Source organism: Scleropages formosus, chromosome 21 (assembly GCF_900964775.1).
Source record: "Scleropages formosus chromosome 21, fSclFor1.1, whole genome shotgun sequence".
Lineage (NCBI taxonomy): Eukaryota > Metazoa > Chordata > Actinopteri > Osteoglossiformes > Osteoglossidae > Scleropages > Scleropages formosus.
This window is the reverse complement of record NC_041826.1, coordinates 9072558-9100238: the sequence shown is the minus strand read 5'-3', so window position 1 is coordinate 9100238 and position 27681 is coordinate 9072558. Positions and strand designations below refer to the sequence as shown.

Sequence of the window (27681 nt, the reverse complement as noted above, 5' to 3'; positions counted from 1 at the left end):
GTTTATCAGAACTATACAATTTGTACCTAAAGTAGATTCGATCATACTGCCTTTCTGAAAGTAAAACATCGATAGCAGCAAAATAAACACATTCCAGGGAATAGGATTTATAAGAAAAGGGGGAGGTTCAAAATTTGTACAGAATATATCAGATCAGAAATTTGAGAATAACTGAAATTGACTCCTGTACAGTAAATATACATTTATTTTCTAAGAGGGATTTTTTTTTCTTTTCCCAGTCTCCCTGCATAGGATTCTGTACATTGCTGTTTGTCTACATTTGGTTGCTCTGTGCGTCTCAATGTGACTCTGCCTGTGGCCTCCAGGGGTCGCTGCTCTGCTCCCATTCAATTCCCTTGGTCAGTCAAAAGCAAAACACCTTTTCCTCAAAATAACTAAGGGCACAACATCTGGTAGCAACACTGCTGTTCATCTACAAAAGCTTTGAGGGGGAGCTCCTGAAATAAAACTTGTAGCAGGTGAACCATTCATGCCAAAGCAGGCACAGAGTTAATTTTACCTAAACAGCAGGCGGGCGAGTCTCCCTCTACGCCTTCCTAGTCTTATAACCAGAAAAACGTCCTGTTTCAAGCTACTTCATTGCAGTGCTCTAGTTTGTGGCCTTCAAGAAGCCCACTTCAAAAAAAAAATTGTTTTTTTTCTCCACATGTCAGTTTTTGTTGTGTTTCAGTGAACATCCATATCTAAAAGAGTACAGCCCGAGCAGTGAATGAGCCCGGTCGTTCTCCTCCGTATCACCATGGCAACAGTCGAGGGACCGGGCTAGTCCTTTCACTTGCTGACAGGGGGCACGCCTGGTCCTGCGAGGCGTGGCTCAGGCAGGAAGACGGGCCTAGTCCGTCAGTCAGCGCAGGCTCTTAGTAGGAGATGATGCTAGAGGAGGCGGGGCCTGAGCAGCCAGACCCACCCATCTGCAGGTTCCCTGAGGAGCTGGACCGTCTCATGTGAGGAAGCAAGTAGGAGTCAGAGCCCAGCTGGTGCACATCGAAGCGGTCCTCCTTTCGGTAGGCCAGGCAGCGCCTTATGAAGCCCTGGAACACAAACAATCTCTTATGTACACTTTGCATATTTATTAACATTTCAGATCACACCTGCACAACAACAAATCGCAAAATCACACCAAAACCAGAGACGTAAATAAGATGACAGTCAATATCAGCCCAGAAAAAAAGTCAGTGGGACAACAGGTGACACAGCGGTTAGAGCTCCCACCTTGCACTCAGAAGACCCAGGTGCAAATTTCACCTCCTGCTGCAGTGCCCTTCTAAAGTAAAAATTACCCAACTGTATAAATGGGCAAATGTCTTTAAGTAGCTTAACACTATGTTGCTTTGAAGAAAAACATTAGCTAAGTAAATGAAAATGTTTAAGTTCATGGTCAGAATACCAGGTGAAACGCTGATGGTTATAACAACCTTAACCAGCAGAGGCCACCTGAGACACTGACAGTTTTCAAAACTATAATTATAGCATGCACATAAAAGCAGCGACAATTTTACACATCCATGTGAAAAACATCCGTATCCATAAAACAAATGCATTTCCTTACTGTAGAATTTATATCTCACCTTGGCTTCATTACTAGCAACAGGCTTGACAGGGAACTGAACCTCCGTGGCTTTCAGTATTGTGTTCTCCTGCAAGATGTCCTGCTGAGACTGGTTGTGGCCAAATGGCTGGAAGAAAATGAGGACATGCGTTATTTCTAAAAATCAGTGCATAGTGTTCTGCCTATAACGTAGCAGGAATGCTCACGTAAAGCTCTTACCTTCCTTCCATACAGACACTGGAAAAAGATGACACCCACTGACCAGACATCCACTTTGTTGGAAATCTTTGGTGGTTCTTTGCCCACCACAAAACATTCAGGAGGCAAGTACCTAAAACACACGGACGACAAAGAAGTGTGTGTTTAAGCCAAGAGGAAGAAGAGGCGAGTCAGCGGCGACTGTCAGAAGAGCCCTGGCAGAACGCAGAGCTCAGACCTGGGTACTTGCCAACAACACTTCACATTACTGCAGTGACCAGAAACCTATCAGACCCTTTAAGAGCCATGCTGAGAGCCCAAGCTGGACATGGTATTTATCAGACATATTGAAGAGTCTTACCAATAAGTTCCTGCTCCTTGCGACGTCAGGTCCATGCCATCCACGCCATAGTTGTCGTCATCCATGATTTTGGACAAACCAAAGTCTGTAATTTTGATTTCTCCACACGCCGTGCCATCCACCAGCAAAATATTACCTTCGCACAAACAGCAAACATCTGTCATCAATGATCAGTATAACCAGTGTATAGCGTTTTCTCTTGATTGTCCTTCTAAGGAAAAAAAAAAAAAAAAAAAGATTTAAAATCCAACTGAAATTTATAGGGGGGGGGAATTCTACACCAAACACATTCCTGGCTAAAATCCACAAATATACATCCAGTTATTAAAGGCCTTTGTTTTAACATATATTTATCTATACAATGATGTAAAAAGCACCCAGTCTTTCAGTTCTATGGTTTAACATATGACAGAACTAACCCTTCATGAAGTCCTTCCCAAATCTTAACTGGAGATCAGTTTAATTTTGTGACAAATAAGATTTTAAAATTTTATCAAATTTTACTTTAATATCTGCTCAACCTAAAAAGTCAACAGGCAGAAGGAGCCATCTGTGGAAAAGAAAATTAAGCCCATGATTCAGAACATCCTTTCAGAGCAATAATTTCAACAAACTGCCCTCAGTATTTAATTCAGATGTGGAAAAGGTCCTCAGATGTGCTGATGTATACTCAAGAAGTAAGACTACAATTGGTAGAGGTGGTATTTTCTAGAACTGTATATGGATGCAAAAGCTGGGACTTTTAAGACTCCCTTGAACTGAGATTCGCGATAAAACTTTCAAGGACACAGTGGACAACAAGGAACGCAAACAGATGGATATTGAATCAAATCAGGCTGCACTTTTATTAGCAGCAAAAATTATGAGACAGGATATTGTTGTTTGGACATATCACCCATAGATCAGATTCTCATCAAAAAAAAAAAAAAAAAAGACTAAAAGTTGAAGGGAAAAAAAGAAGTGGACAACCAGCAACCAGGCGAATGAACTGAACCACAGCAACAAATGGACATGCCTTTCAACACTAAGGATGCAAGAGGAAGACAGAACTTTTATTTATGTGGTCACAAAGATTCATCATTAACTTGATGGCACTCAATTCCAGTTTTTATTGGCCTCCCTTCTCATTACACAACTGCTTCAGCTCAACGATGTTTCAGGGAATACTTTATGCACAGCTCTCAATGTCCCACCATGATGTTTGAACACGGTTGAGATCTTGACTGTGATTTAACCATTTCCGAACCCCGATTCTCTTACTTTTCATTCTGTGCCGAAGCCTCTGCTGCAGAGAAAGGGTGTTTTCCTGTTTTCCCTTCTACAAAATCCACACTCGTTTAGTCTTTTTGTAAAGATAGTTGAGAAACTCCTGCAGATACCATGCTGATTGCAGCCAGTTGATCCCCGGTATAGCTTTTGATTTCTTTTTCAATTTCTCCGAGCATCACATTGTCTGATCTTAATAGTGAATTTACTGGCATTCCCAATCCATGGATAAACCGTCTTGAATGCACCACTTGTAAATCATCGCTTTCACTGCAGAATGCCTAACTCTGTATTGTTCAGAAATTACATTATAACCTATTCTAGACTGATGAACATCTCCGAGATCATCACAGACATCTTTATGTCCTCGACATCCTGTGAACATGAACCAGAATGTTCCAGACCAAACCAGCCAAGTTTCTGCTTTTACAGACAGGTGGCATCCCTTCCTAGGGATCAACTAATCATGTACACTTTATTAACAGAAATTCTAATTAATTACCTTGATTTGGAAGCACTAGTGGTGCACACTATCCACATATGGATTCTGCATGCTGACTTATCTGTTTGTTGCATGGTATCCACTCCATTAGATATAAAATGCTAGTTCCAAAACTAGCCATTCTGTGATATAAATATTCCCAGCAGACAAGTTGAGTGCTTCGCAGAGTACAATTGATCTCAAAGAGCATCTTATGACCTATAGCTAAAAGACCCAAGGGATGAAATGAGCTGTACATGATGGTGCAAAGATGCGTATGCATGTGCACGTGTGACAGGACCTACCAGGCTTGAGGTCGTAGTGAATGATGGGGGGCTTGATCTCATTCAAGTATCGCAGCGCATTCACAATCTGCATGACGATGGAACGAGCCTCCTTCTCAGACATGAGTTTGTGCTGCTTCAAGTAGAAGTCCAAGTCGTTGCCTTCACAGTACTCCAACACCGTACAGAACCTGCAAGAAAGGAATACAAGTATTTTAATATTTCGGACACCATCTAATGTAAGAATACTGAACAAATGCAAACGTACAAAAAGACCCATTGAGGAGTGCATATAAACAATGATGAAGATCCATGTCTTCACTTCAACCTACTGCTGACAATGACTCTCCTAAACTGGCAAGTACCAAATGTATCATGCAAAGGTGTACGCATACTCCCATACTCTCAGTTACAAGTTTTGTGTTAAGTAGCTACAACTAGTATGCCTTTACTTGGTCATTTAACTTTTTTCTCCTCTTCTCTCCACTGCAACAGCAGCACCGCAAAACCAGTTTCTACTCTATCACAATTGATCATAAGCAAACATAATTCCAAGTGGCCACAGCAGCCTCTGAACATCTAAAAACAGAAAGATGAGTCACTCACGTGTCTGTATCTAGAGAGAAGTAGTCATATAGCTTCACTATTCTGGGATGGTCCAGCTGCTTGTGTATTCTGTATTCCCGACAAGCATGTCTGCAACAGGATGACAGTGACATGAGGACAGGGAAGAACTCCTGAATGCTAGGACTGTCAGTGTGAGTTGAGAAAGGAGGGGAATTCAGATTTTCAAAAAACAGAACAATCAGTTCTCTCACTGCAGGCAATATAAATCCACCCAAAAAATGAGATTCAGAAACCACCAGCCTAGTCATTGAGCCAAGAATCCAAAAGGATATATCTGTGGTACAACATGGCATGTTTTGACCGAATAACAGTCTTTCACGATAACTGACCCACACAGTAATAAGCATGTCAAGTGCACATGTACTGTTGTGAGATAGTTTGTGAACCCTGTGGAATTATCCAGACTTCTGTGTGAATGGCTAACATGCAATCTTTTCTTTATTATTAGGACTTGGATGAAGAAAGGTTAAACAAACCTGTATATTCTTATACATTGTCATGTCTTTATTGAACATTGCTTTTTTATTTCCAAGTTTAAAAGTACAGAAAAGGTGCTTTTGAATATTTATGAATATTTAACATGCACAACTATGTGCATGCTCTTCTTTATTCAGACTATCTATTATCATAACTTGGACAAAGACTCAATCACATTATAGAAGTCATTCATGCAGAAAATCAGATAATGCAAAGAGAAAACTTCTTGCAACTGTATGCACAAGTCAAGAAGAGGAGCATACTTGTGGTAGTTCTCCTTCTTCTCCTCCCTCCAGTTCTTGTTCAGTTGGTGGATCTTAACCGCAGCGTACCGCTGTTCAAACAAGTCAAAGGCCTAGAAGAGAGAGCAGAAGGATGCAGGACCACCATCATTTCCCTGGCTGTCACTTGGTCATGTTCCCTCCTTAAGAAGCAGAAGTCAGGATCATTAAACAGCCTACCTTGTAGACTTCACTAAAACCTCCTCTTCCCAGAAGATGTAACAGCAGATATCTTTCATTCAGAGTTGGGTGATCTTTAAACCTTGAAAGAAATGTCAATTAATATTCCCATCCACATTTAAAATATTTTTCTAAAACATCTAACACTATAACTGATCAGTATTGTGCATATTACAAAAAATTACTTGCATAATGCATTCAATATAATGCAGAAACACTGGTTTCTTATTACTGAGATCCACAATTTGGCAAGTAGCATAAAAGGCACTTCTCAAAAGTTCCTCCGTAGAAACAAAGAAAGTTTTCAAAACTTTCAGTACAATCCCCTGTTGATTTGCACATATAAAATTAAAAGCATCAAATCATATTCAGCTCCTTCAAGTGTATTCTTACAACCTTCCTAATCTCACATTCCGAATGATGTTGAAACGCAGCAGCAGTATATTCAAACTGTAACGTATTTTACCATGTCTGGTTCCCCCCTACCTCCCCAGCTGATTCAAAATTCAGAGGCCCACCTGACTGCACCCAGTTCATGGCAGCTCCACAGACAGGCAGTCGTATGCAGTGAGAACGTCATCCTAGCTGTTTGCCACACCAGGCCCAGAGTGCCCTACCCCCCTTGGTCCTACTCACTGCGAGCTGTCCTCATTGTTGATCCTCTTCAGTTCCCGGATGTGAAGGTTGCGCACCCTCTCCAGGCGCTCCAGCTCTGCCTGGATTTCAGCTTCCTCCTATAAATGATTCACACAGCCGCATGCAGACACAGACGGAAAGATGATGTTCTTCGAATTTATTTGTACTCAAGATGACTAATCTCACATTGAATATTAATGTGTTATTTGACAGTAAAATAAAAAAAAATAAAAAAAAAATCTTCAAACATAGTTTGAAAGCAACAGAGAAAACCAAAGTGTAGCTGGCTGATGGAACCTATCTATTCAAAGCCCTGTCGGTTTCACAATGTTATCCAGACATAGTGAGGGTACTGAATAATATAATTTGATTGGACAGGGCATGAAAAGGGTCTATGGAGCCTGAAAAAGTGAGCAAACCTTTTTAAGATGTCCAAGTCGAAGTTTAAAGATTTCCTCCTGTTCATGATACTCAGCTAGAGTCAACCTTTGAGATGAAAGAAAGGGTCATCATACAGAGAGAGAGAAGAAAAAAAACATTCCATCAACACAAAAAAAAAAAAAAAAAAACCATCACTCCTCAAAAAACACATCACTCCTCAATGGACAGAGCAAAGCTGAGAAAACCCTGCTGAGACAGAAATGCAGGCCAGTTACGCACAGCTGAGGGAGGCTGGGTTTGAGGAAGGGGTCGTTTTCCGCCCCATTGACAGCCTTAGCTTTCCTCTGCTTTGGCTCAGAGTTTGTGGTTGGGGCCTGGGAGCTGTTGGTCGATGGAGGTTTCCTCTTAGCCAAGAGCTTCCTCTGCCTCTCAATCTCCTCTCGTTGCTGGTTAATCCACTCCTGCTGTCTGTGGGGTGAGGGGGGAAAAAAAACTAAATGCACAACTTTTATAACATCCATACAAACACATCACAACTGATGGCAGAGAACAACATCCAGCTTTTTCCTGATCCATTTAGCAAGATGAGAGGTGACCAGTGACAGGGAGAATGAGCAGAGCTAGGAGACTCACTTGACCAAATTCTGGAAGGCGAAGCCATCTGTCCACTGCTCAGTGAAGGAGGCCCCGTGTCGCACCGTTGTAAAGTGACCCAGCCGCAGACGGTCTTGCATGCTTTTCTCCCGGCATGCCTGCTTCTCCTGGGTGCTCTGAAAACAGGACGACAAGGCAAAACATGGTCTCTGTCACAAAATACCAAACCCTGCTGTTTATTAATGAAGCATGCTCTACACACACGGACTTCAGCAGCTTCTTGCAATAATCTTTCAACATAAAGGAACATTATTTTCAGATTGCTTTAAGGGCTCTCTAAGAGGTTACAAAAGGAAATTCATGGGATACCAACTAGATTTTGAAAAGGAAAAAAAAAAAAAAAAAAAAAAAAAGGCACATTATGACCACCTAACCACATTTTTGTCAAAGAATGAAAAGACACTACCTTTTCAATGAGCAGCTTCTTGCTCATTGTGATACATTTATTTAAGCGTTCTTTGTACTTCTCAAGTAATTTTTGCTGTTCATCTATTTGTCTCCTGAGATCACAGTTTGCCTATGAAAATTAAAAAAAATACAACATTAAAATTAAGGTACAGAAAGTAAACCATGTATTAATCCAACAAATTCCATCATGAATGCATCCATCAATTTATGAAACTATATTTTTTTTTTTTTTACAATTAATCCTGGTGTTAAATTTTGTTCATTATCTTGGCAGAAGAGAATACAAAATCTTCTGGAGAAATGTGTCCATCAAAAGCATAGCATACTTCCCCATACACAGGTACAGCTCCTGTTTTTTATTGCACAAGTATAGCTCAGTGACAAAGAATTATGTGGGACTTCCTACAAATACATTTCCCTGACCAATGAAAGTATTTTCTCACCCTAAGCAAATCATCTATCCTGCCCTCTTTCTTCTCAAGGTCCAGGTTCTTATTACTTTCAAGAGCAGCCAACTTGAGCACAGTAAGGTCAGTCTGTGTTGAGATAAAATAACAGTGTTCAGAATCACATGGCAAGTGCAAGTCGCAGCTTCAGCAGCAACAGAAGGGACTCCTACCTGAACACATTTGAATGACAACTGCTTTGAATGGATCAGGTGGTCCCCAAAAGACAGACTAGTAGGAGATGAATTACTTTGCCTCATCTATAAATAAAAGAAAGAAACTTATTAAACTATTTATGAAAGAGAAAATATTCTGCTGGAGAAACATCGAATGTTGTCACTCACCGTGGAGCTCGGAGTGGAATGGGAGTTCTGGGGAGAGCGGATGACTGGTGGGAGTCCCCTCACTGGACTGGAACCGTTCCCCCCCTGGAACTTGGAAGAGAGACAGCATACAGAGATGGAGCCTTCTTCGTGTATGTCTCAATTAACATGTCTTAGTTCTGCGAACATTAGGCTGAGCTCATATAAATGGTTAATAAGGACTCTCAGTGATACAGTGAGATAAACATTTTTTCCATTTGGCAGACACTTATCTCAAGCTGCTTACAAGGTCAAAGTGGTGCAACACAATCTGTGAATATTCCCAAGAGCAGCTACATTTAAATCACTAGTGACAAAACTAAACAAGTAAAAAACAGCTATAACAAGTTATACACATGCAAGTTGGTAGTGACCTGAACAACATGACAAATCAATATTACGATGGTGGATAAAATTCGTTTAACAGTCCCCACATTGCCTCAGCAGTGGTACATACAGTACTGGTGAAAAGTGAGGACATGTGGGCAACCTGGGCCACATTTGTATGGCACAAACTGGACATGAGAGAAATCAAAAAACCCACAAGTGTCCGTCATCCCTGGGAACCGCTGCAGAGGAGCTGGGAAGACGATGCAGCTCGTCCCCTGATTGGTTGACACATCCAAACGCCTTGTGACAAAACCAGTTTCAGCAAGTGTACTCAAACTTTTCACTCATACTGCTGACAGTTAAACTGTCCCCAAGGCAATATGAAAGCAGTATCTTTACTATACGCTGCTTTCAAGAGGAACATGTTCGGATTAAGATGTAAAATGAAACGGCTGATATGTGTGTAACATGAAGCCACAGTAATACAAAACAGTGCTGAGGCATGGAGACTGGAGCCCTGTGCTTCCTTCAGCAGGCCTTGGCATCCCCGTTACCTCAGAACAAAGAAGCATTTTACTCACATCAAAGTAGTCACTAATTTTGGGTCCTCTGGCAGCAGACTTCCCTGTGGAAACAGAGTAAAGGTAAAGAGAAAAACATCACTACGCAGGCTGATATCCACTCCCAGGGCCTCCGCTGAAATCAAGCCTCACCTTGACTGCACTCAGACTGGCTCTCCGCTTTCCTCTTCCTCCCCCTGCCTGAGTCCGAATGCTTCTTTTCAGGAGTCTACAAAAGGACAAATTCAGCGGCTTCGGTAAAGAGTCTCGAACAACCACTACGACACACACTATCTGTGTCACACTCGATTGTGTCCTTCCTTAAGCCACAATACGTACCTCTCTTACATTTACATTGATTCATATAGCTGACCCTTTTCCAAACAGACTCATAGCATTAAGCTACTTACGCTGATTTACCCATTTGTACAGCTGGGTATTTTTTTTACTGGAGCAATTTAGGGTAAGTACCTTGCTCAAGGCTACTACAGCTGGAGGTGGGATTTGAACCTGCAACCTTAGGGTCCAAAGGCAGCAGTTACCAGCTGCCTCTTAGCCGATTACAATAAAAACACAGGGAACAGCCTGACAGGAAGACCGTTACTAAATGTCACAAGAGCATTGACCTCAACATCACCACAGGTGGAACCCCTGACTTTATAAACAAATCTTTTCTGCAGACAAAGACAAATTGGTCAGTCTTGGGTTTCCTGGCAAGATGTTACCTGTGGAAAGAACGAAAAACCCGAGGCTAAACGCAGGTTGGCTTTGCATTGTCCACGAGTGCAACCAAAATTCTCCGCCGCATCTGAGGCCTGGCAGGGCTGCCAAACAACGCACTGTGGGAGCTATGTTTGCTTTCCAGCGCCGAAGCTCACTGTACATGCTGAACTACCACATGTCTGCTATCTTCATTAAAATGTTACACTGAACACAAACAGTCACATATATATGCATGCATTCTGATTTTTTCTTTAAAAAAAAAAAAAAAAAAAAAAAAAAGAGAGCGAACAAGTGTTGTTGCGGTACGTGCCACAAACAAACATCCCCTAAACGGATTCAGCCAACAGGCCTCAGACAGATTTCTGAAATATGCATTTGAACCCTCAAATGAGACGCACCAGCAAGGAATTATCTGTTCACCCGATAACCAGCTGTGATTTCGAGTCCGTAAGAGACGCTTGTGTCAAACCGACACGCGAAAGCTGTGGTCTGAGGAGAAACAAGCATCCCCAAACCCTCGTCATGCAAAACCAGCTCCGGCCACTTGCTTCCTGTCAAATGGCCGCTCAGAGGGAGCCGACTGCCGTAGCTCATCAAACGGAGTCATACGTACGGAATATGCAGGAGAACTGCCCCTCTTCATGTCTGAGCCCTGCACAGAGACGTAGCGAGGCAGCAGCAGGAAAGAAACAGCAGAAAAGGGGTTTAAATGAATCACATTAAAATTGGGAGAGCACGCCAAAGCAACTGCACGGCACACACTCTCATATTTGATCTATTGTGACAAGTACAAAAAAAGGTAACAGACCATACTAATGAGGTCTCAGCACAGCATCTTAGCAAAGGGAAAGCAGCGGACATGGATGACCTGAACCCTCACTGCTGCCAAGTTCATACCACAATTAGCTACAGAGACAGTACAAGCAGAGTAACAACATTTGTAAAAATGGTTGGCAAAATATGGATGGAGCAGTGAAACTGTTTTACTGTACACTGTTTTACCGTATCCCCTCTTTATCCCATGAGCATGAGAAGTTATTTTCCTCTATTAATTGTGTAGCGCTATATGCTTACAGATAATGCAGATTATTTTTCTGAGAAACCCAAGATATATTTTTCATCCTGGTTCATGAGTATGCCTCATAAAAATTTAATAGCAGAAAAAAAATATTTCATATCTAATAAGCCATGGCCTGACTGCAGCCCCCAACCCCGAGGACTACAGTCTCCTCCCACCACATATGTGAGGATCTGCCACAATCCAAATTGACTCTTGTGTTCCAAATGTGGTACATCAGTGCCTCTTATTTAAAACAAAAAGCCGTAGGAAGCAGAAGCAGGATTCCCAGGAGGCCCAGACACTGCAGAAGCACCCAAGCACCAAACAGTCGGCAGACGAGACAGGGCTCTCGGCAGCGGCGCTCGTGACAGGTGCCGCTTTGATGGAGAGCGTGCTGGGGCTTCGTTAGGAGGTGTGCGAGCTACCGTGAGCATCTGTGCCCTGTATCTACTCACACTCGGTAGCTTGGTACAGGAGGACAGGACAGGGAGGGTGCATGCTCTCTCGGTTAAAAATAGACGCATGTACACACAAACGTGCACAAAAAAAAAAAAAAAAAAAAAAATGCATTCAAATACACGCACACCCGTTTTACGCAGTCGCACATGCAGACATTTGACCACGGCCCGGCACAGCCAGGCAGGCAGACACACATCCAGCAGGTAGGCAGATGTGTGTATGCCTGGCTGTGCCAGGCCGTGGTCAAATATCTGCATGTGCGACTGCGTAAAACGGGTGTGCATCTATTTGAATGCATATGCACACACACGCACACACACACAAAGAGGTCTCCAGCAGTGATCAGTGACCTAAAGAGAGACAGGCAGTGGCCTAAACAACATGGTTCATGATGAACCTGCACTCCACACTGCAGCGGTGCCACTGCTAGCGTCTACCGAAACAGAGGGCCTCTATGGGGACAGTTAGCCACCACACCAAGGACAGGCAGACAGCTGGACCGAGATACATTCTAGCAGAACCACTGTACAGCAGGGGTCAAAGCTCAAGGCACAAAACAGACTGACACCATTTAATTATTGCAGCGGTTCGCCGATTGCTCCTTTACTTCATTTCCACCAGTAAAAGACATATAAGAGGACACCGCGAGGACTCCATACTGTCCCGTTTACCCTGGTGACCCTGCAGTTCCCAGACAGCTATATGTTCCACAGCCAGTAAGAACACTCAGATAAAATGGTATGAGTATGCAGACAGAGCAGAGTAAACTCCTACAAACCCAAAGATGTGCCCAGCAATGAAAAATGTACCATGTCTATATCCAAACACACACATGCACACTGCATGCTATAGAAACACTTTGGGAGACCCAATTCTGACAAATTATAGCAAAAAAAAAAATACCTACCTCGGATTCCTTGTCACTTGATGAGCCCAGACTTCCAAAACTGTGGTTGGAACATTCATTGTTTGTTAAGCCCTAGAAAAGGGGGAGGAAAAAAAACAACATAATTTCAACATGATATGCTGCTCAAAGGCATGTTATCAATTTATATGTAAGAAAATTAAATTTGGATTATGAATTTAAAGAAAAATCAAAAGTCAACATCTTATACAAATTAAAAAACAAGATGTATAAAAAGCTATGAAATAAGCAACACCACTAGTCCCCCCTAACATTGTGTTCATTTTGAGGACCATTACAATACAGTCAGTGACACGCAACAGATTTTGCATGGAGGGGTTAAAAGTATGCGAGCACCCTGATCTTGGCTACATCCTCTCACCTTGGTGCCCCCGCTGGCGCTGCCCGTACTGCCCCCGGTGCTGCCCCCAACGCCCCCCATGAAGCGGGCCTCCAGCAGCTCCTGCCTCCTAGGGTCCAGGCTCTGCAGCTCGTCCATGGCACCTGGGAAGAGGAACAAGGGTACGGTCACAGAGCTCCGTACAGCCCTATGGCCAGACCTGCCCTGCGGCACTGAGATACGGAGAACATCAAACCTCAAACCCAAGCCCCCTTTGTACACCTCACAGTGGACACTGTGATGGACACTTATTAACAGCACTCTTCGAGAAAGACCCTGTGTACAAACACAAGTGCGTTATGCAACCACATAATAACCATTAGCTCCCTTCAGCGTTCGCACATGGACCAGTCCACAGGACTCCACCAGTGGCTCACTACATATTTCCCTCACTTTCATGACAGCTGGAAGCACAAAGGCATATTGCTGAGAGATGAGTTTAAATTATTCCAAATGAAACGGTTTGGAAATGCATCAAACCCATAAATGACTCAATCTTCTTACTCACAGCACACTGCTGAATTTAAGGATGAGGAAAATGAAGGGAGGGGGGGGGGGGGGGAGTCAAATTTTTACCAATGTGAGCGCTTTGAATTTAGAAATTTCGGTCCATTTCAGCTTGCCAGGAAATCTGTTGGTTCACACTATCAACTTGCAGGGAGGGGCTCGTTTTAAAAAGGCAACAGCGAAAACATGTTAAAAAGCATAAAAAAGCTAATGGGCCAGACAGCTCCCTTGTCACACATAAATAACAGCTCAAAGTAAAGTTTGGTTTAGACATAAACTACCCTTATCATCATATCAGAGCCAAAAGGGATATATAACTGCATTTATTTTCAAACTTACTTCTCTCAAAGTACCACTTACCAACAGTAAACAAGAGTGTTAAACACAAAGCACGTTGCCATAATAAAAGCCTGGGCTCCCTAGACTGAGTACATGACTGAACGAACCAAGCATAATGACAAAGATATATTGAGGACATTAGAAACAAAAAAAAAAAAAAAAAAAAAAAAAAAAAAAAAACTGTCTTCGATTGTTTAAATGGCACTGAGCTGGGTTCACCGAGTCTTGACACCGTGTGGGGCCAGGGTTCGCCCAGGCCTATCTTGACTAAACAATCCTCGTGATTTTTGTTTCCCCCATTTTTAGAGACAGAGTGATGCATTTGGCAGGATAAAACCCAACATTTGCTTCTTTCAGTTTCACAGCACCTTGTATAGGATGCTGTGACCCTCAATGCTGATGCAAAGCACACAGACTTAGAATAATGGCTCCTTAACCACTGATCACACCTTTCTCAACATGAAGGTGTCGGAGCAGTTTGCGAGTCTCGGACGTGGGAGGAGTCTCCCTCAGCCTCCCACACTCGTAACAGATGTCGTTTGAGACCAAATGGAAAGAAACAGAAAGAGAACAAAAGAAAACAAGGTCAAACACCTGCATTCTCATTTCCACTAACTGCTCTGTTCAAACTGACATGGAAAATACATCGAATTAAGACATGCAGCTCTTTCAGCTCATTGGGATATTCACGAAACTGAATATGAGCCCTACAAACACACAAAAGACCCAGAGAGAATGGTACAGAACGCCAAACACTTCCTGATCAGAATCAGACAGTCCTGCACTCAGCGCACCATTAACTGCAAAACACGAGAACCTAACGTCCGACAGGTTTCCAACTGTGGTAAATCCGACACGGAGAAACCCACTGTGGACTCTGTCAGAAACAGGCGAGTCCCATAAAGGGGATTCAAGCTGCTGCTGCGCCCCCCCACCACCACATCCCTGAGCACCAGCACACGAATCACAGCACCTGCACGAGGACCCAGCGCAGCTCCTCTGTTCGCACCTCCACCCGCGCCTCCGTCGCGTGGGCTGGGAACACAATGCAGGCCTGTCTCTGAGAGGACCATGTCCTGTGCAGCAGTCCTCAGGGACGGCACTCCGGCTGCCTCACTTGGCTGGGACACAAAGGCTGGAGCAAGATGACACTCCGCATCCCTGTCTTCTCCTCACACCGGCACGCTGAATGCTGTCAGTGCCAACAGCCTCTGACCCGAAACATTCAAACAACGTGAATTCTGAGGTGCGTCAGTGTGACAGACCGTATCTGAGGACCATGTTCCAGGACGCTCACAGGGACATAAGAACGGTGTCTGCCAGCTCTGAACAGGACCTTAGGGTGCAGGGAGAGCCAATGGGGACTGATAAACAGGGCCTTGGGACAAAACACAACTGGTGTTAGAGTCGCCATGGTTTCACATCGTCATGGTACCATAACTAGGGTAATTTTAAAGAGGTTATCCCAGTTTTAATGTAATGTGAAGAAGGACTGAGACGATCCAGCAGTAACTCAAATTAGCAATGCGAATACTGACTGCTGTACACTCATCTAAGCTCTGTCATCACTCACAATCACTATTATTGAACAAATCTCTCAAAATCAGCAGTTAATGGCACAGCCAATGCTAAATATGTTGGAAATAATGTGCAGGATATTAAATATGTTAGAAGAAATGTTCTTTTCGTTGTGACATCAGGAGTGTTTTTGAAATGAAATCCACAGATGGACTGTTGAAAACGACTTGTTTGCACATGGCTATCATACTAAAGAAAATGGAAAAATACAAATCAAGTTTCCCTTTGTCATCTCCACATGAAACATGTTCACAACATGCATCCATATGTATTCTGTGTAGTTTGGTGCTTACACTTCACCAGACACAAGTACAAGGACGCCATATGCTACAGACACTGACACGCTTGTCGGTTGGTTGTGGTGGGATCTAGTATTGAGACAAGATTCTGGATCTCATCACAGCTTGGATGGAAAAGACATTGCAAATTTTAGCCTCTGACCAAGAACTGCCCATCTCTCCAAAAGAAAAGAAAAAAAAAAAAAAATTACAAAACTGAAAACAATCACTTCAGCAGCTGAACAATATAAAGTAATAATTAGGATTATATTATTAGAACATCAGAACCATTCCCGATATTATTGAAACATCCAACGTTAAACATCTGGCAGCACCTCCACTGCAGTAAAGGCCATCATCTGACACACCCACAATTCAACTCACCCATCAACTCACCAGCAGTTTGTTACCTAGCAACCACGGAAAATACAGGATGGGAACACAGGAACTGCATCCAAAAGTACGGTGTGAGTGGAGCCATGTTGGCTGTAAGCAAAAACTACAGAGCAAAACACATGTCGCAACCAGTAACAGTTACCTTCCTATACATTCATTTAACTGACGCTTTTCTCCCAAGCGACATAAAATGTTAAGCAACTTACAATTATTCACCCATTTATGCAGGCGGGGAATTTTACTGGAGCAAGTACCTTCCTCAAGCGTACTTCAGCTGGAGGTGAGGATGGAATCTGCAACCTTTGGGTCTAAAGGCAGCAGCCCTAACCATTACGCTACTAGCTGCCTCCTATTAGACATTACAATTATATTACATTTACATTTATTCATTTAGCTGACACTTTTCTCCAAAGCAACTTACAATGTTAAGGGCACAGTTATTACATGCTTACAATCATTTACCCATTTTACTGAGAGATGAGCACCACTATGGATAAATTCAAACTGAAAGGAAATACACACGTTTATTTTCTGGCTTTGTTGCTAAAACCTCGAGAGCCGTGACAGCTGTCAACCTGGAGAACTGGCTGGCTGAAGTCGTCCATTACTACTGCTTAAGTTGTGCCCTCTTGAAAGAAGAAGAGCTCATCAGCGACTGTCCCTAAAACATTAAAAAAAGACAACCTCAAGAAGAGCACAGGTGAATATGGAGACCTTCTCACACATCCACACACTTCTACCACAAATGGAAGACCGTAGTAGTTCGCCGCAAGCCTTGCCATCAGCAGCAGCCAATCCCTGCACAGAACGAGACCCCACCCACTGCTCCCGAGCGCACCTCCCCGTCGCATCCTCCTCCGCCACTGTGCGCCTCCTGCCGTTTGCCTTGAAGCCTGGGTTCCACTGTCCGCCCAAGAGGTACTCCAATCACCCAAACACGGGGGGGATTCTAAGTACAAGCGTAATTGTATAATAGGCCTAATGGCTTGTAACCAGATGTAATTTCAGAATAGCTTTATTAAGTCCTCGTTAGCCTCTAGCCTAATTTTCCCCCTCAGATGTGAACACTCAGAGACACCGCATTTAAAATATATTACCGTGTTAACACAGCGTGTCAGGCAGACACCATTAGAGTCGACTACTCATTCGAATAAGGGTTGGAGATGAAACGGCAGCACAACGGGGAGCTGCTGCTGACCTTACTACGGGGGGGGGGGGAGCGGTACCCAGGAGACACAAATGATCAAGTGCTGCAGGCTCTAAGACGCCCAAGATGGATGCCACCTTTCCATATCGTGGGGGGGGGGCCTACAGTTGTGGAGCTCTCGGTTAGCAACCATTGCACCGCATGCCCGATATTGATCTTCAAGGGGCTGCGAAACAAAATGCCATTAATCAGATGTTCATTAACAAACAGCATTTTAAGAAAACAGCAAAATGGTCAGTGTGTGTGTACTCATCACCAATGATCAAAGAGGTACTTCCTCATTCTTAACCAGCAACTGTTCAACAGTAGTACATCTCCATAGTCAGCATGGAAATTAATAACCTCATTAGGTAGCAACACAGGCGCCTTTCAGCAGCCTGCCAAATACTCAAATACATTTTTAAGGGCACCACAATCTCTTGATACGGGACATAACAAATGGCCAAGGAGAAGCAGCTCTTCATAGTGATCATAGGAGAAAGGGAACAATGGGGCAGTCACGTGACCGGCATCAGACGAGCAAAGAGCGGACGCCACATTTGTGACACTAGCTACGGAACAATGCGTGCTTGCCAACCCCAATTTGGCAAAAGCACTCTGAATTCAGCGCAGCTCTCTGTCCGCCCACTTCAAAACACAACGTCAAAAACCCAAAAATTCAGTTAAGTCACTGTGGTTACAATAAGAACTTGCATTACAGACCGGGGGGGGGGGGGGGGGGGGTTGAGCTTGGAGATGGTGCTGAAATGCTGAACGTTAAAGCCGATGCCTCCCTCTGCTTTATTAAAGCAAGCAGGTCTTCTCCAGGTTTGCATGCCAGCTGGGTGTGGAGAGGCAGTGTCACAAGTGAGTCAACACAAACACATTTACACTCATTTGACTTGGTTACACAAGACCGTCATCAAGGAAGAAAACTGATTGCAGGGGTTCGTGCATCTCATAAAGAAACAGTGGAGCGCCCTTAACAGGATGTGTTTTTGACAGGTACTACCTCAATGTGGGATGCTTACGTCAATACTCATTAAATCTAACGTCACACTCACTGGCATTTGTTTACTCTTCACTGGACTGACACTGAACTGTAATCTGCCCCCCCCCCAATTATTTTCACAAAAATTTTAAGGAAGCAAAATTAACTGGAGCCATTGTTACGATTTGCCTAGTTACAACAGTAACCACAGTAAACGCTTGCTGATTAAACCAGGCTGAGTAATGCTGTATGTTCTGCATTCTGCTTGCAGAGAAGTAGAGGAAATGCAACAAGAACAGAAAACTGAAAATGAAACACAAACAAAAGTACCCATCCAGTTTTACGAAGTACCTATAAAGACAGAAAAGGAAGGAGGGTAAAACACGAAACATGCAGTTTAGTGCAGTGCTCAAATTGTACAAATATTTCACAACTGTTCTTGAAGAACTACCAAAAACACTGTGACCGTCTCATACTAAACACCCTCTAATAAGATTGAAGATGCCATCCTCAATTCGGAAGCACAAGTTAAAGACAATTACTAAACGGGAACAAAAATCATAGCCCCAGTAAAAGAGTACATTTCAACAAAACTACCCTTACAGTATTAAGACTAAGTTCAGCTCACTTCACTGTATATGTCTGCTTAAAAGTGTCTTTTTCTTAATATAGCAAACATTTGTTTTTTTTGGTTCATAATCAAGGCATTGGCATTGCTTAAGTCCCCCCTTTAATTAAAAAAAAAAAAGTCTAGTACAGTATACAAGACACAATGGGGAAAGACAAACCCACTAGAGAAACATTTTGTTCCTTCTGTTAAAGAAATGTTTTTGTCTGTTAAAACATTAGCAGACATATCTATTCCTTAGCGCTGACACAAAATATCAAACATGACATCATGGTGTCTTCAAAATCTTATTTCCTTCTGGAAAAGACCAGTCTAGAAAAAGTGTGATGACAGAAAATTTTGAAGGAAACTAAGTTCCATTTGAAGACACTAAGGAGCAAGCAGAAAGGAAAACTGACCAACATTTATTTACTCACTATGACAATATAAACATTATAGAGGCTAATCTGATTGTTGACCAGGGTTGCTATGACAACCAGAATCCTCAACAGGCACAATTTCCAGAAAATGAGGATGCATCATCCAATACTAGGAAGGGTGTGGGGGGGGGGGGGACAGTTCCCAAATATGAAGATGTGCCCTTTTCGTAACACCCTTCTTAGTAAATCAACAGCAATTTGATTACTGTGGTGAAGACAAGGTCAAACTGAGGATGTAAAATGTCAGCTACAGCACTTGGACAGAGGAACACAATGATCCCAGTTAGACATGGTGCTCCCGCCATTACTGTCCAACGACTCATTTGGCGTGAGCCGTCGGTCCTGCCGGGCCATTCGATGCCGAGGACTCGAAAAAGGTGTGAAGACAGGCAACGCTAATAAAGCGAACAGGGTCCATTCGAAGACATCAAGTGCTCAGAAAACACACGTAAAAATGTTGAAGTGAAAATGTTTAAATCGGCACTATTGCACTGCCTCTAGATGTGTTTCAAATTTTTAAACTTTTACAGGCAATTGAATGAATACTGTATATTGACCCAACCTGTAAATATGTTACTTTGATTAAACAGCAGGGACATAATAGTTGTACTATTCAGATTGAGATATTTTAGTGCGATTCATAGTAATGTATAATATTAACACTTTCATTTTAAATGTATAACGAAGTTTTTATTTTAAACATATGTGTGCTAAAGCAGGGGGGCGCAGTGGGTTGGACCTGGTCCTGCTCTCCAGTGGGTCTGGGGTTCAAGTCCCGCTTGGGGTGCCTTGCGACGGACTGGCATCCCGTCCTGGGTGTGTCCCCTCCCCCTCCGGCCTTACGCCCTGTGTTGCCAGGTAGGCTCCGGTTCCCCGCGACCCCGTATGGGACAAGTGGTTCTGAAACTGTGAAACTGTGTGCTAAAGCTTTAATTTTTTTCCTAGAGCAAATCAATTAAATCCATTGCAACTAATCAAACAAAATCAATTTGGGATTTCTTCTGCACTGTTAGGATATGGGGGGGGGGGAACCACACTATAAAAGAGCAAGCTACTTAGCTGTAGAACTCCAGTGTGTTAAGATGTAGCCGAAAGTGGTTTAAATACGTGTTGTGAACGGAATACAGAGAGGACTCAGCCTGCTGCGGTAGGGTCACATCACCATCAGTCCTCAATAGGCTGACACATACCATTGCTGTAGGTATAAATTATTTAAATAATACATATATTTAAATGCGCGCACACACAGATATCTGTGTGTGTGTGTAGATATATATATATATATATATATATATATATATATATATATATATATATATATATATATATATATACACACACACATACACACACACACACACACACACACACACACACAAATACACATAAATTTGCTGCATTAATGTGTACCAGTATTTATAAAATAAATCATTGGACAAAATGTCAAAAAGAGGCAAAATATTTTTCGACCTACAGGCAGTGTTGTGGTTAGAAGAGGTGTTGCTATAGAGATTTCCCTTGCAGAAACTTCCGAGCCATCAGGCAGCCGACGCAAAATAGGCAAACACAGAGCTGTGCAAACACACTCACGCACCGAACATGATTTGCCTTTTAGAAGCTTGTTCAAATTATTAAACTGAATTACTCTTACAGGAATTTATAACTTACTTGCTGTGACAGAGAAAGTAACAACTCTGCCATTTTACCAGATGTAAAAAAAGCCCTATCAGCATCTTCACATTTTTACTGAACCTGAATAAGGTAATAGAAATAAAAAAAAAAAAAAACACCAGTTTTATAAGACTAATTTATTTATGTATTACTTAGCTAACCCTTTTACCCAACGAAACAACAGTCAATATACACAATGGGGTATATTTACTGTGTCAGATGAGGGGTAAATACACTGATGACGCAACCACAGCATAAGTGGGATTTGAACCAGGAGCTTCTATATTACAAGACAATGGTCATAACCACTACTACTGCCCTCTGCCCACATATAACTTCAATAATACAAAGACCAAGCCCTGCATATCTGGTCTTCGGAGCAGGCTGCACCCATACTGCCAGCTCTCATCAACATTTTTTCCAATACCCAAAAGTCACCCATCGTCTGGTGTGGTACAGACCTCTGGCACATGACACGAATGCTCCTACGAAGCACTTATTAAGCAGTAGCAATATATAACTTGAGTAACAGTAAAAAGAAACAACATGCCCTTCACCTTGGCTTTAAGCCTTGAATGGCTTACAACACATTTCACTATTTAATCCAACTGCATGTGTAACAAAGCAGTTCCAGAGAAATCTCCCATTCACTTGCACAACAAATTAAAGTTTTAACCCATGCGTGGAATGCCATGGATATTATGTGGAAATCAAACAGGGGGGGAGCAGATGATACCGCAGGACCACCACAGCTGTAAACCGTTATTTCAACCTGCAACTTTCTCATAGCAGCTTCAACTTTAGAAACAGTGACATATGGCTGAACCCCTAGTATTTGTACTCTGAATTCATACCACACAAGAGAACATATGCCAAGACATATACCTGTACATCACAACAACCAAGCAACAGATCAGGAATATTTCTTGTAACATTATGACATAATTGGACCACACTGACAACAAACTGCAGTTTTTCCATTAGTAAAGTTCCTGTCATTTTTCCAATCCATCTCCCCATTTTGTCTCTCTCCACTGGCTGTCTGTAGTTGCCTGTATCGAGTTCAAGACTCTGGTTACAGTGTGCAAGACCACCTGCACTCTGATACCTACGACCTGATCACTCGCTACACCACAACCAGACTGCTACGCTCCTCCACCTCTGGCTGCTTGACAGTCCCATGCACAAGGGGTCCAAAATCAAAATCCTGAAGGTTCTCGCTTCTGTGGTAGAATGATCTCCCTCTCTCTCTCAGAATTGCTGAATCCTTCAGGAGGTTCAAAAGAGTTCTAAAACACATCTCTTTCAGACTCACTTTTCTCCAGATCTTAATTTCCATTTAAAAAAAAAAAAAAAAAAAAAAAAAAAAAAAAAACTTTTTGTATTTCCTACAAATGCTATATTTTGCTACTCATGTAATGTTATTGTTACCTGTTTTAAAAGTTTGAACACTCTATAAATTCTATATGCTGTCATCCACTTAACATATCCTGGTTAAAACAGAGAAGCAAGGTAAATTTACTGTACTTCAACAATCAAGTGTAAATCTATGTCTCTTTGTTGGCAAAATGCACTTTTGTTCTTTCTGAGTTGTACTGCGCTTTGCAGAGAAGTGTCTACTAAATACATAGATGTAAATGTAAACTACACTGTTCTTTTTTGAACACTATCAGAAATATCTTCAAAATTATACATTAAGCTACACTGCCAAAAATCCTGTTTACAACTGCTCCCTCTCACAATCATATCTGAATGCCTGAGAAAGGAGTACTTCAGATCCCTGGGTTATGATCAGACTGAAAGCCCTGCAGGCAGCATCAATATATTTCTATATTTGTGCGTGTGAGAAAAATCTGGTAGAACGATGGCACGTCCTGTCCACATCCCTACACAGAAACCAAAAATGCAAGACCAGTCCATCCGCAGAGACACACAGAGATCAAGATGTGAGAGACAGATGGAGACAACAGAAAGGTGGTACCTCACAGTGGAGGTTCACCTTCCCCTGTTTGCTCCTCTGGCTTCTCAGAGCCAAGAGCTGAGAGTCAGGTGCCAGCTGCAGCGGCTTTGCGACAAGGATCAATTTCCTTAGGAAGCCAAGACGTCACAGCCGTACACCAGTTATCTCGAACGACACATTAGCGTCAGCGGTGGCCCGTTTAGGGACATCGAGCGCAACAAGCACAAAGTCTCCTTCAAGAAGCATTGAATTACGGGTGTGAGCTTGTTTATTGCCCAAAAATAGCCTGAACTTTGTCCTCATGGAAATGGGGAGGGGGTGGAAAAAAAAAAAAAAAAAAAAATCACTACAAAAGAAAACAGATGAAACTCAGCATAACACAAAAGGACCGAGAAATTCAAACATACAAGAGCAACACACAAATGCTGAAGTAGTGTCTGAACGCACTCTGAATTCCTTTTTGTTTAAAACAACTCGCCGTCTGCTTTTCAACAAAATTAACGATGTTAAACGACACAAAGCAGTCACCGCAAACATTCCCTGCTTGTGTAGCACAAAAGATATTAACACGGTTACTTTCCGCATTACGAGACCCCTCAGTTTAGCAGATGTGCTCCCCCTTATCTGGACTCATCCAATGAGTATCACAGTTAACACGCTCCTGTAAATTTCCACTGCTCGGTTCAAGACAGCAAAATTACTGGACCCAGGTATGCCACCCTTCTGACCCTGCTTAAAAAGCCATTTTCATTTTTACATATATTCATTTAGCAGGACGCTTTTCTCCAAAGCGACGTACATCTCATAGGAAATACATTGTGTGCATTACAGTAGCAGAAAGAGACTTAGATGCAGACGTGATTCTAAAGTACAGTTTGTTTTTTTTCCACCATTTTTAAATAATCAAACGGCTAACTTGCCAAAAAACCAGTAGTCATGTTCATGATGACTCATCATTAAAAGTTTCCAGATTCGGGTCCAAAGAGAGGCCAGCAAGCAGGGCCAGCAAGCGGGGCATCCTTAACTAAGGCACTCGATGTTTGTTCAATATGCTCTGGTGTAGTCGCCAAAGGCATCGGCCACAAGTCCAGGTGCTCATTTTGTGAAGTTCAATTCTGAAATTCAGTCCTCTTCTTAAGGAGTTCTAAACGGGACATGACAAATGGCACATCTGCTGACAAATCATGATTAAAACAATAAAGTAAAGGACCACGACTTAGTGCTGGGAAGAGTCCCAGACTCATTGGAGGGCACAGGGCTAAGCAGACTGTCCACGCATTCGCCCTGCAGGCCGCCATCAGACCCTCACAGCAGTACAGGATCCCCGCATATATTTCCGATGCGAGTCGGACATTTTCTGACACCGCAGGCAGGCCCTGCCATCAGGCTGGGCACGGATACACAGTCCACCATGACAACAGCAGGACCGAACAGGAGGAGCAGCAGACAAACGCTCTGTCAGGTTAGGCGAGGACTGACAGGCTCAATGGGAAGGAGGTGATCTTTGAAACCGTCTGGTCACTCGTGTTCTCCCTCTTACTGTATACTCCGGTGCCCACAAATATTATTTCTATATTTAATGACGTATGAGATATAGATCCTGTTTCAAACTTCTACCACAACGCATTCAAAATCGATCCACTCACAATGAACTTTCAGTATTTTGCCAAATATATGTGAACTGACAGATCTAGAAATTAGCATTTTACGCAGTCAAACATTTTTAAATATTTGTGACGAGGAGGCTGCTCCTTCCAATAAAATTATTCATAAACAACAGCAGAACACGTTTGCAGCATGCAGCATTAAGGCCCCGGGTCGGTGAGAACACCATGCATTTCACTTCCAGCATGTGCAGTCCGGCGCCGCGGAACGTCCACCTGTTTATGGCAGACGCTTAAAACGCTCATTCTCAAACATAAGACTTAAAATGGAGAGCTCCTTTTTCACGCCGCTCCACAGCACAGGCCAAATCTTTTTTGCTCAAACATCACCGCGTCCGTCGTGACCTATAAAGAACGCTACAGCTGCATGTTCTCCGTCTTCTCGCCTTTGAATGTCTACCAGGAAGCACTGTGCACTTTAACACACAGTTAATTCTATCCACTTCTGTTATGATCAGGAAGCTACACAAACCAAAAAATAAATAAAATTATTGCAGACTAGATAGTAGATACGATGAAAAATCTACCACTCATCTCTTAACATGATGTCTGCCCATATAATATAGAAGAGCTTACATTTCAATTAACCTTTCCTTCCATCACAGAAACATATAGGTAAATATTTGTGTCTTAGGAGGAGTTGGATTCTGAACCTTTTTCAGTTACTACACAGTAACTGAGGGTGAACAATCAGTCATATGACTGCTAAGTCATATTTCTTGTTTATTATTTTCAGCACTTAATACTTCACATTCACCCCATACTGTACAGGTCCTTCTGTTGGAGGTCACGGCATTTATTCTCTCCACTGACGACAAGACACTACACCTGCAGAGAAATAACGTATCAAATGAGTTTTAAAGTTCATTAAAGACTAATTAACCAGTCTTGTTGTAAAATGACAAATAACGGCTCATTAACATTTCAGGTCACGCAAACTCCACAGTACAAGTCGTTCCTGACTTAAAGAGGCTGTTTAATTTTCTTCCACCATTTTAGCTAGTGAAAAAAAATCTCTCCCCACCGCCAAAGGTTAACAGTACAGTGACAGATCCCAGAACTATCCGCACTGTGATTAATGACCAGCATTCGTGTGAAAGCACAAGATCCCTTTGAGCATCATGGTAGCGCAAGTCACAGCAAACCGTAGACCCCGCAGATGCAGGGCCGCGCCGCGAATGACAGTTTAGTCACTGCTGCGAAAAAGCGGCTTCTCCGTAGAACACGACGTCCGAAGGGGAGGCAAGTGGCCAGTCGTCAGGCGTACGTGCATACACTTCGATAACACGCCATTCATGCATTCTCAAGATGATGCATGCATGCACACACCTTACTAACACCACTGTCAAATGTACGCACATACACACTCCAACAACACACCACTTTTAAGATGCAGGCACACACTCCAACAACACACCGCTGTCAGATGCATGCATACACCTTACTAATACTGTCAGATGTAGACACACTTCAATAACACACCGCTCTCAAGATGCAGGCACACACTTCAATAACACACCACTGCCACTGCATGCATACATATCATCAACACTGTCACTCACACACACACACACACACACACACACACACACACACACACACACACACACACCAATAACACCACTCTCAAGATGCGCACAGTCACACTTCAGTAACACACCACTGTCAGACGCGGCATGCACGTTGTTGTTAAAAAAGCCTACTGAAGCTGCCGTGCATCCCTCCATGATGCACGCGTGTAATACAACAGGGGGGACACAGTGCCGCGCGCGCACGCACGCGCGCAGGCACGCACACGTTTAGTAACACACCGCTGCGAGACACGACTGTCACCGATGCCCAGAGAGAGCGAATCGAGTGGCCGGCTGCCATGGATGTTAAGAGCAGAGAGAGCGCCGCGGCCAGCTGCCCTGTGCTGTGTGCGCGCGCGCACGTAAAGAACACAGACTCTGACTGAGCGCCGTCGGACGCGGCTCGCGCGCCGCGCTGTCACCAGTTTGGCTGCCGCCCGATCGATTCGGGGAAGCACAGCATTCCAAACGGTCTCCAACAAAATCCGCGTCCCCTTCCTCCGGAGACGCGATCCCTTCATCTTCTTCGCGCTCACACAGCGAGCAGCGCTAAAAAAAAAAAAAAAAAAAAAAGCCGAACGCACTTGTAACGCGGAGCTCACACTGCTGACCTGATGCTACTCAAACTGAGGCAAAATCCGTCATGACGCCTCCGCCGCGACCCGCAAACATGCGTTAATTTAGAGGGCGAAATATAAGCACATCGCCGGTGTTCTAATTCCGCGCGCCCCCCGGGAGGGTTGTCTTGTTGCCGTTGTTGTTGTTGTTTGTCTTGACACTGGCCGGGTACGAGGCAGACACCTCCTGACTGCCGCCTCCACTGTACTACAGTAGCCACCTTGCTTGCCCACGGACGGCCTCGGCCGGCGGACCCCGGGCTTCGCGTCTCGCGGCGCCGCTCGCGGGCTCGCACAGCAAGGCCACGGCAGCCGCGAATAAGAAGAGGCGGTTAAAGAGCGAGAAAAGCCCGTACGGTACCTTCTCTGGACTTGAGCGGCGCCGCGGGAGGTTGCTGAGAAAGCGAGCCCGGCGCTGGGGACGTGCAGAGCTGGGACCAAGATGGCGTCCCCTCCAAACTTCCACCACTTCCACTGTTACTTTGGACACTCATCAAGCTACTTTTTAGGACGAAAAAAGCGAAACAAATGCATGCGTCAGTGGCCGCGCAAAGCGTGCGATTTCTCGAACGAGGCGGAGAAGAGAAAGAAGAGAGACTTTACACTCCGCCGGCTTCGGCGAACCTACGAAGTGCGTCCGTGCCCACATTCCAAACGGTACATTTTTTGACACATACCTCCCCGCACCTCTGCAGTGCGTCTTCAAGTAGCTCGCGAGTGTAACCTTTTGCATCGCGCGTCACGCGCCGCTCCGGCGAGCGCTATCGCGAGGCGCGCGCGCGCACCCCGGGGGCGAAAACGCCGCTGAGGAGGGAGGCAAAACAAAGA

The 27681-nt window shown here is 43.5% G+C and overlaps 1 protein-coding gene across 2 annotated transcripts; it reads right to left on the bottom strand.

Annotated features, from left to right (window-relative positions):
• Positions 1–187: 187 nt before the first annotated feature.
• Positions 188–27681, bottom strand: LOC108920336 (serine/threonine-protein kinase tousled-like 1-B). 2 transcript variants are annotated; one of them, XM_029247222.1, is made up of 23 exons: positions 27531–27681; positions 27215–27354; positions 13031–13152; positions 12652–12723; positions 10839–10877; positions 9656–9731; positions 9524–9567; positions 8595–8684; positions 8424–8510; positions 8248–8340; positions 7803–7913; positions 7376–7512; positions 7022–7210; positions 6781–6847; positions 6362–6459; positions 5726–5807; positions 5528–5619; positions 4767–4856; positions 4182–4351; positions 2130–2265; positions 1790–1901; positions 1590–1697; positions 188–1052 (listed from the first exon to the last, which is right to left on the bottom strand). In XM_029247222.1, the coding sequence occupies exons 1-23, from the start codon at positions 27584–27586 to the stop codon at positions 879–881; spliced, it is 2385 nt and encodes a 794-aa protein (XP_029103055.1). In that variant the 5' UTR covers positions 27587–27681; the 3' UTR covers positions 188–878. The 2 variants fall into 2 exon arrangements, with proteins under 2 accessions (XP_029103055.1, XP_029103056.1); XM_029247223.1 differs by lacking the exon at positions 10839–10877.

Coding starts and splice junctions, on each gene's coding strand:
- LOC108920336 (XM_029247222.1), bottom strand. CDS start 27,586: ATGCAAAAGGTTACACTCGCGAGCTACTTGAAGACGCACTGCAGAGGT. Junction 10,878..12,651: donor CAAGTGACAAGGAATCCGAG/GTAGGTATTTTT, acceptor GTCTCTGTGCAG/GGCTCAGACATGAAGAGGGG. Junction 1,902..2,129: donor CAAGGAGCAGGAACTTATTG/GTAAGACTCTTC, acceptor CGTGTGTTTTAG/GTACTTGCCTCCTGAATGTT.